The sequence below is a fragment of the Gorilla gorilla genome, chromosome 15 (assembly GCF_029281585.2).
Source record: "Gorilla gorilla gorilla isolate KB3781 chromosome 15, NHGRI_mGorGor1-v2.1_pri, whole genome shotgun sequence".
Lineage (NCBI taxonomy): Eukaryota > Metazoa > Chordata > Mammalia > Primates > Hominidae > Gorilla > Gorilla gorilla.
Genome location: NC_073239.2, coordinates 123,773,711 through 123,784,290, shown reverse-complemented (window position 1 = coordinate 123,784,290; position 10,580 = coordinate 123,773,711). Strand labels below are relative to the sequence as shown.

At 37.5% G+C, this 10,580-nt stretch overlaps 1 gene segment (V, D, J or C); it reads left to right on the top strand.

The window, feature by feature from the left end:
- The first annotated feature begins 8,293 nt into the window (after nucleotides 1–8,293).
- Nucleotides 8,294–8,915, top strand: LOC101132386 (immunoglobulin heavy variable 3-72-like). The segment is given in 2 exon segments: nucleotides 8,294–8,411; nucleotides 8,515–8,915. Coding segments are annotated over 2 exon segments (447 nt in total).
- Nucleotides 8,916–10,580: the final 1,665 nt, after the last annotated feature.

Sequence of the window (10,580 nt, the reverse complement as noted above, 5' to 3'; positions counted from 1 at the left end):
ACTCCTATTCAATGTAGTAGTGGATGTTCTAGCCAGAGAAACCAAACAAGAGAAAGAAATAAAAGGCATCCACACAAGTAAATAAGAATTCAAACTATCTCTTTTTGCTGTTGATAGGATCCTATGCATAGAAAATTCTATAGACTCTGCCAAAGAATCCTAGAATTGATAAACAACTTTAGTAATGTTTCAGGATACAGAATAAATATACGAAAATCAGTAGCTTTTTTATACACCAACGACATCCAGGCATAGAGAAAAATAAATGACACGATCCCACTTACAACATCTACAAAAAAAGAAATACCTAGGAATACAGCTAACCAAGGAGGTGAAAGATCTCTAGAAGAAGAACTACAACCTCTCCAGCACATGTTGTTTCCTGACATTTTAATGATCGCCATTCTAGCTGGTGTGAGATGGTATCTCATTGTGGTTTTGATTTGCATTTCTCTGATGGTGAGTGATGACGAGCAGTTTTTCATGTGTCTGTTGACTGCATAAATGTCTTCTTTCGAGAAGTGTCTGTTCATATCCTTCACCCACTTTTTGATGGGGTTGTTTGTTTTTTTCTTGTAAATTTGTTTGAGTTCATTGTAGATTCTGGACATTAGCCCTTTGTCAGATGAGTAGATTGCAAACATTTTCTCCCATTCTGTAGGTTGCTTGTTCACTCTGTTGGTAGTTTCTTTTGCTGTGCAGAAGCTCTTTAGTTTAATTAGATCCCATTTGTCAATTTTGGCTTGTGTTGCCATTGCTTTTGGTGTTTTAGACATGAAGTCCTTGCCCATGCCTATGTCCTGAATGGTATTGCCTAGATTTTCTTCTAGGGTTTCTATGGTTTTAGGTCTAACATTTAAGTTTTTAATCCATCTTGAATTAATTTTTCTATAAGGTGTAAGGAAGAGATCCAGTTTCAGCTTTCTACATATGGCTAGCCAGTTTTCCCAGCACCATTTATTAAATAGGGAATCCTTTCCCCATTTCTTGTTTTTGTCAGGTTTGTCAAAGATCAGATAGTTGTAGATATGTGGCATTATTTCTGAGGGCTCTGTTCTGTTCCATTGGTCTATATCTCTGGTTTGGTACCAGTACCATGCTGTTTTGGTTACTGTAGCCTTGGAAACAACAGGTAACAACAGGTGCTGGAGAGGATGTGGAGAAATAGGAACACTTTTACACTGTTGGTGGGACTGTAAACTAGTTCAACCATTGTGGAAGTCAGTGTGGCGATTCCTCAGGGATCTAGAACTGGAAATACCATTTGACCCAGCCATTCCATTACTGGGTGTATACCAAAAGGATTATAAACCATGCTGCTATAAAGACACATGCACACGTATGTTTATTGTGGCACTATTCACAATAGCAAAGACTTGGAACCAACTCAGATGTCCAACAATGATAGACTGGATTAAGAAAATGTGGCACATATACACCATGGAATACTATGCAGCCATAAAAAATGATGAGTTCATGTCCTCTGTAGGGACATGGATGAAGCTGGAAACCATCATTCTCAGCAAACTATCGCAAGGACAAAAAACCAAACACCGCATGTGCTCACTCATAGATGAGAATTGAACAATGAGAACACATGGACACAGGAAGGGGAACATCACACACCGGGGCCTGTTGTGGGGTGGGGGGAGGAGGGAGGGATAGCATTAGGAGATACACGTAATGCTAAATGATGAGTTAATGGGTGCAGCAGACCAACATGGCACATGTATACGTATGTAACAAACCTGCACGTTGTGCACATGTACCCTAAGACTTAAAGTATAATTAAAAAAAAAACAATTACAACGAAAATCCTTAATGTCTCTTGAGTAGGTAGAGAACTTATATTTTATCTAAGTAACTTGCTCTAAACTGCAAACCACAATAAGATGATTCAATAAAGTATTTTGTAAACTAGTCTTTAGCAAAAAAAAAAAAAGAACTACAAAAGACTGAAGAAAGAAATCAGAAAGTAAACAAATAAATTGAAAAAAAATTCCATGCTCATGGAATGGAAGAAATAATATTGCAAAAATGGCAATATTATCATTCAATTTTTACCGATTCAATGTTATTATCAAAATACCAGTTTTATTCTTCTAGAAATATAAGAAAAGTATTCTAAAATTTGTATGTAACCAAAAAAGAACAAAAACAGCCAAAGTAATCCTCAGCCAAAAGAACAATGCCAGGGACATCACACTATTTGACTTTAAACTCTACTATAAAGCCACGGTAAAAAAATACTGTTTGGTACTTGTACAAGAATAAACACATAGACTAATGAAATAGAATAGAAAACTCAGAAATAAAACTGCACACCCACAACCATCTGTTTTTTGACAACCCTGAAAAAAACAAACAAGCAATGGGGAAAAGACAACCTAGTCAATAAATGGTGCTGGGATAACTTGCTAGCCATATGCAGAAGATGGGAACTTGACTCGTGACTATCACCATATGAAAAAGAAAATTAACTCAAAATGGATTATAGCTTTAACTAAGACTTCAAACTACAAAAAACTAGGAAGGCAACCTAGGAATACTCTTCTCTGCATTGGCCTTGGCAAAGAATTACTGGCTCTGAGACCAGGCATTTTTTATAACAGTGATTTATTTTCTGGGGTACATATCATGGAGTGGGATTGCTGATTGAACGATAGATCTATTTTAGTTGCTTGATAAGCCTTTACAAGGCTTATCAAACCTTTGAAGCTTAAAGGGAGTAATAATTTGTCTCATGTGCCAAAGTCTATGCCATAATCCACAGACGCAGGTTAAACTCCAACTTTTTGAATGAAGAAATATCAACAAAATTTTGTGTAATTATACTGTTTTAGATAAACATCCTTCTTCTCTCATAAATTTTTTCATTTATTAATAACAGGATGTTTTTATAAATATTAAATACTTTGGTCAAAATCTAATTCCATGTTATTTATTATATTATTCAAAATGTTCCAGCTCTTTGGAAATTGGGAGCTTCTTCGAGTTGCCCCCTTCATCTTTTTGACATATCCCATTTTTTGTGTGTTTTTTTTTGTCTTTTTAAGTTTTTAAATAATTATGTGGGGTACATTTGTGTTACATAAATATATTGTATAGTGATGAAGTCTGAGTTTTTAAAGTAAGCTCACCAGATATAATACCTTGGAACCATTAGTGATTATTGATCTCATTCTCAAGTCTTATGAGTCTTCCATGTCTATTATTCTACTCTCTATGTCTATGTGTACCCATTATTTAGCTCCTACTGATAAGTGAGAAAAAGACATATTTGGCTTTCTGTTTATGAGTTGTTCGACTTAAGACAATGACCTCCAGTTCCATCCATATTGCTGCCAGAGATATAATTTCATGCTTTTTTATGATGAAATTATTTTTCATGGTGTATATATTCCACATTCTCTTTATCCAATTATCCATTACTAGACACTTAGGTTAAATCTATGTCCTTGTTATCGTAAATAGTGCTGCAATGAACATATGAGTGCAGGCATTTTTTGACACAGTGATTTATTTTCTGGGGTACATATCATGGAGTGGGATTGCTGATTGAACGATAGATCTATTTTAGTTGCTTGATAAGCCTTTACAATTTTTTTCACATAGGTTGCACTAATTTACATTATCAACAACAGTGTATAAATGCATTTTCTCTGAATTCTCATCCATATCTATAATGTTTTGACTTCATAATAATAGGCACTTTGACTGATGTAAAGTTGTGTCTCACTGTTGTTTTAATATTAATTTATCTAATGATTAATGTTGTTCAGCTTTTTATTTCCATATGCTTTTTGGCCATTTGAATATCTTCTTCACAAAATGTCTGTTGATGTCTTTTGCCCACATTTTAATGGTGTAATTTATTTATTTCTTGTTGTTGCTGAGTTGTCTGTGTTCTTGTTAGATTCTAGATATTAGTTATTTATTGCACAGTAATGTAATAAATCTAAAAGTCAGGAAACAACAGGTGCTGGAGAGGATGTGGAGAAATAGGAACACTTTTACACTGTTGGTGGGATTGTAAACTAGTTCAACCATTGTGGAAGTCACTGTGGCGATTCCTCAGGGATCTAGAACTAGAAATATCATTTGACCCAGCAATCCCATTACTGAGTATATACCATCCCATTACTGGGTATATACCCAAAGGATTATAAATCATGCTGCTATAAAGACACATGCACACATATGTTTATTGTGGCACTATTCACAATAGCAAAGACTTGGAACTAACCCAAATGTCCAACAATGATAGACTGGATTAAGAAAATGTGGCACATATACACCATGGAATACTATGCAGCCATAAAAGATGATGAGTTCATGTCCTTTGTAGGGACATGGATGAAGCTGGAAACCATCACTCTCAGCAAACTATCGCAAGGACAAAAAAACCAAACACCACATGTTCTCACTCATAGGTGGGAATTGAACAATGAGAGCACATGGACACAGGAAGGGGAACATCACACACTGGGGTCTGTTGTGGGGTGGGGGTAGGGGGGATGGATAGCATTAGGAGAAATACCTAATGTTAAATGATGAGTTAATGGGTGCAGCACACCAACATGGCACACATATGCATATGCAACAAACCTGCACATTGTGCACACATACCCTAAAACTTAAAGTGTAACAAGAAAAATTAAAATGAAAAAAAATCAATTGCAAAAAAACTGTTGAAACTATAAAAATACGAGGTAATTAAACAACACAATTTTGACCAATCATTGGCTCACCAATAAAATTAAGATATTAATTTTTAAAAATACAAAGAAAAATGAAGCCACAACATACCAAACCCTCTGAGATACAGGAAGAGCAGTACTAAGAGAGAAGCTTATAGTTCTAAATGTCTATGAAAAAATAGAAAGATTATAAACTAGCAATCTATTGATTTACTTCAAGGAACTAGATATTTTAGAACAAACCAACCCAAGAGCTAGAAGAAGAAAATAAATAAAGATCATGGCAGATTTCAAAAATATTGAAACAAAAAAGCAAAATATAAGGAATCAACAAAACAAAATGTGGTTATTTTAAAACATGAACACAATTGATAGAGCACTAACTAGGTCAACAACAAAAAAAAAGACAGAAGATTCAAGTTAGCACAAGCAGAAATGATAAAGGTGGTATTACAACTGACCCAACGGAAACACAGAAGATTATCAAGACATACTGAATATGTCTATGCTCACAAACTAGAAAATCTAGAGGAAATCAATAAATTTCTGGAAATATTCAACTACCCCAAATTGAACCAGGAAGGAAAAGAAATCCTAAATAGACCAATGCGAGTAATAAGACTGAATCAGAAACTGAAAATCTCCCAACCCCAAAAGCCCAGAAACAGATAAATTCAAGGTCTAATTTTACCAGATGTACCATTCTTACTGGAACTATTCCAAAGGATTAAAGAGAAGAGATTCTTTCCCACCTTTGTCTAAAATACTCGTATCACCTAATACCAAAATCAGGCAAGGATACAACTACAACAACAAAAAGCTACAGGGAAATATCCCTAATGAACATAGATACAAAATAGTAAACAGAATACTAGCTAGCTGAAACCAACAGCACAGTAAAAGATAATACATCATGACCAATTGGGTTTTATTCCAGGGATGCAAAGCTTGTCTAAAATAAACACATCAATAAATATGATTCAACATATAACATAATTAAAAACAGAAAACATAAGACCATCTCAATGAATGCAAAAAAGTCATTCAATAAAATTCAATATCCCTTCATGAAAAATTCCTCAACAAGCTTAGCATCAAAGAAACCTACCTCAAAATTATAAAAGCCACATACAGCAACCAACAAAAAACTCTTAAATAAATCAATAGAACAGGGATCTTCTTAAATTTAGTAAAAACCTATGCAACTGATTTATTCAATATGCTGGACTTGGTAGTGAAGAAATGAATGACTTTAAAAAAAAGCCACATATAACAAAACAACATTATATGGAATGAGAAAAAGTTGCAAAAATATTCCTGAAGAACGTGAGCAAGAATGCACACTTTCACCACTCCTACTGGACGTATTACTGAAAGTCCTAGCCAGAATAATCAGAAAGGAAAAAAGAAATGTGTGTTTCAAGTTCCAAGCTAAGGAATCCAGGAGTGGCAGACCCAGAGACTTGTTTTTTAATCTATGAATAACATCCAAACCCCTGACCTATCCCTTGGAACACAGGATTTAGGGGTGATTGAGGCTCTTTCTTTTGGGTTAAATGGAAGTTGCTAGGTGGAGGGTGTTAAGTAAAAATTACTACATAAGCTGCATAGTTTTGTCAAATGGTTGTAGTTTTCTTGTCCAGCCTGCTGTTCCTGAACCACCCTATATGAAAGCCCTCAATAAACTATATGTCTTGTTCACTGGTTTGGCCTGTTGTACAAGATGCCAGTCCTATTGGAGTCCATATTGGTCTGGCGTGACATCCAGTCAACCTGGTAAAAGGTCCAAAAAAAATCTCATGAGCACCCAGACAATGGAATCTAAAAAGAGGAGACCCCTGCCGAAACCCTGGGCAGGCTGTTAATTTCTACGTGGGGCCCAACAGCCGCTATCCATGATGGATGGGGCACAGTGAGTGAGTATGGGGATACTGCCACAATGCCAAAAGTTCTGGAAGAACCACTTCAGTGGGTGCATCTTACAAAGTGAAAGTCAGATGTCCAGGCTGTTGCATTATCAGGTGGGTGGTTCCTCCTGACTGCACTCTGAGCAGCCACTGAGACAGTGCTCACTGTGTAGGCTACAGTGTGTCAGTCACAAGAAGAGCTACTCCTAGAAAAACATGCCAGACTAGCTCAGACTAATCAGAGACCTTTCTGTCCTGCCTGTGGAAGCAGAATGGCAAATTGGGGACCGCGGCTTGTGGAGCAGCACATTTGAAGGATTTCTGGCCATCACACGAATTAGTTACGGCTGTGATGACTAAACTGTCATGGGACCCTAAGACCTAGTTCCCATGAAGAGCTCTAGGGGAGGAGGATGAAGTTTGGGGTAAGCCCATGGGGTTCCTGTCCTCTCTACACATCTGGTGGCTACCAGCAAGGTAAAAATGGGCCAACTGCACCAGCAGAGGCGAGCCCCAGAGACATTTCCCACCTGAAATAAGGAAACACACCACAATGTGGGATTCCACCACTGCGGAATTGCTGACACTTAGAAATGGGTTCAGACAGAAGAAGAGAGAGTTGATCACAGGGTGGCTTCTTCATCTGTGAGGCATGCGGGAGGAGGGCATTATACTCCCTGAACTCAAGATTAGTAAAGTGACATCCATCACAAACCATCTGGGCCTGAGGCAGCACCTCGATGGTGTCAGTCATGGAGATTGGACCACCCCTCTCCTTAGCTGGGTGGTTGCAGACTGCAAGGGACCCTGGTGAAACAAGGGAGATGTCTGCTTTATTAGTGTGTTCTCGTATTGCTAGAAACAAATACCTGAAACTGAGTAATTCACATAGAAAATAGGTTTAATTTACTCATGATTCTGCCGGCTGTATGGGAAGCATGATGAAAAATCTGTTCAGCTTCTGGAGAGGCCTCAGGAAATTTACAATGATAGTGAAAGGCAAAAGGGGAGCAGCCACTTTATATGGTGGGAGCAGGAGCAAAGAAAGAGTGAGGGTGGAGGTCCCACACACTGTTAAACAACCAAATCTCATGAGAACTCATTTACTATCATAGCAAGGGGACGGTGCTAACCATTATTCATAAATCTGGACCCATGATACAACCACCGGGCCCTGCCTCAAACATTAGGGAAGCAAAATCACATACAGTTGTTATGACAGGTGGGACATCCTGAAAACCTCTCTAGACATGTCCCACACCGCCCTGGAGCTGTCTCAGGGGAGCAGTCTCCTCCAGTGTTTAGAGGCACAGGCACGGATAATAGGGCTGACGCTGTCCAGATGTGTGATATTCAACACATTGCACAACTGCTCTGTTCTGTAGGTAATTTATCTTCTTTAAAGTGTAACATTGACACTTCAATTAAATATATTCTGCAAATATGTAAAAATAAAATAAGATGATGATTGCTAAACGATTATCAAGGCACAATCACATAATCCGAAGTTATAATTTCCTGAGAGATAGGATTACTGCCCATGCTTACCAGGACACTCACATCTGCTCTGGGCACTGCCCTCTCCTCAGGCGTCCCACCCCAGAGCTTGCTATATAGTAGGAGACATGCAAATAGGGTCCTCCCTCTGCTGATGAAAACCAGCCCAGCCCTGACCCTGCAGCTCTGAGAGCGGAGCCTGGCCCCAGAATTCCCAGGTGTTTTCATTTGGTGATCAGCACAAAACACAGAAGACTCACTATGGAGTTTGGGCTGAGCTGGGTTTTCCTTGTTGTTATTTTACAAGGTGATTTATGGAGAACTAGAGATGTTAAGTGTGAGTGGACGTGAGTGAGAGAAACAGTGGATTTGTGTGGCAGTTTCTGATTACAGTGTCTCTGTGTTTGCAGGTGTCCAGTGTGAGGTGCAGCTGCTGGAGTCTGGGGGAGGCTTGGTACAGCCTGGGGGGTCCCTGAGACTCTCCTGTGCAGCCTCTGGATTCACCTTCAGTGACCACTACATGGACTGGGTCCGCCAGGCTCCAGGGAAGGGGCCGGAGTGGGTTGGCCGTATTAGAAACAAAGCTAACAGTTACACCACAGAATACGCCGCGTCTGTGAAAGGCAGATTCACCATCTCAAGAGATGATTCAAAGAACTCACTGTATCTGCAAATGAACAGCCTGAAAACCGAGGACACGGCCGTGTATTACTGTACCACAGACACAGTGAGGGGAGGTCAGTGTGAGCCCAGACACAAACCTCCCTGCAGGGGCGCGCGGGGCCACCAGGGGGCGGTCGGGAACCACTGAGGACGGGACAGGTCCCAGGAGCAGGTGCAGGGGGAGGTTTCCTGTCTCAGCTGCAGGAGGTGGGTTTGTTTTTGCAGGACTCTGGAGCCTTATGAGGTTGCACTATTTTATTATGGTTATTTATTATGTGTTTTTTATTGATATTTGTGTTTTAGTAATTTTTACATTTATATGTAGGGGTATTTTTTAAAAATACATAACTTCAAGAAATAATTCTTCCTAATAATTTGCACTTATTCCTCTAAAGTTTTATTAACATCTGTTGATATCAGCAACTACATAGCTATGCGACATTAATTTATGTCTATAAACATGTGTGAATACATGAAACTATGCATACATGTGTAGTCATTTATATTTAACGTTATAATAAAACAATAAATTAAATAAAATAATTGAATTAAATTAAAAGAATTAAACTTAATGATGAACTAAATATAAATTAGAGTAATCCATAATTGATTTCAATCCTTGTCTATGGTTTACATAAATCGATGTCTACTTGTAAGCTTAAGTATAGTGAATTGGTCATTTTAAAATAGCCAAGAACAAATTTCAAATGTTCTTGTCACCAAAAAATGATAAGGATTTGAAGATTTGAGGTGATATATATGTCAATTAGCTCGATTCAATTATTCCACATTGCATTCATAAATCATAACATAGCTTTGTACCCCATCAGTATATGGGGTACAACCAAAATTTCTCAATTTCCAATGAAATTTTAATTACATATTTTTTAATTTGATGCCTCTCTATGCATCAGGCCACCTCCTCAGGATTACAGTGCTGTTCAGTTTTCTCAACATGCTGTTGTACCAGATAAGCACAAAACACTTAATTTCATTATGCTTTGCTTTAGTTTTTCAAAACAACATAAAGGTAATAATTTTCCCAACAAACATATTACAGCCTATTTTACACTTTTTTATTTTTTGTTTTTATGAGATGAAACTTACATGTAAGAAAAAATTTATAGATCTGAAATGTGTCACTAGAGAGTTTCTGGAAAATGTGAATACCCTTGTCCCGAACACCTGAGGTAGACTAAAGAGCAAGTCCGTACCCACAACATGCGTCTTTCTCTGTGCCTGCGGTCAACCCCTACATGGGGAAGTGTTTTGATTTCTGACACCATAGATCCATTTTTTTCTGTTTTGAGCTTTATACAAATGGAATCAAACATTATAGACCTTTTTTTGGTAAGGGACTACTTTGCTATTTTTTAGGTTAATTCATGCTATTTAATGTATGAAATTAGGTCATCATAGTGTCATTTACTCAATTAATGGGCTGACTCTGATATGAAACCTCAAAGTCTTCATGTACATATGGAGAGAGAGAGAGGGAGGAAGGACAGAGATTTTATATCTGAGACAGTCCGTTGAGTAAATATATGACAATATATTGATCTATTTTTTTGTCGGTGGATTTTACGTTTGTTTCCAGTATATGAATATTATAAGCAAAGCTGTTACAAATACATTAGTGTAAGTTTTTCTATCTATGTTGTCTCAATTTTGTTGAGAAAATATGAAGTACGTTTTTCTTTATTGTAAGAGGAAGTTTAATTTTTTTCAGTTTTATTGAGGTAAAAATAAAATATTTTTTTAAATGTATAGGTTTAAGGTGCCCCACTTGACTTTTTGATGTTGTATTAGTCCA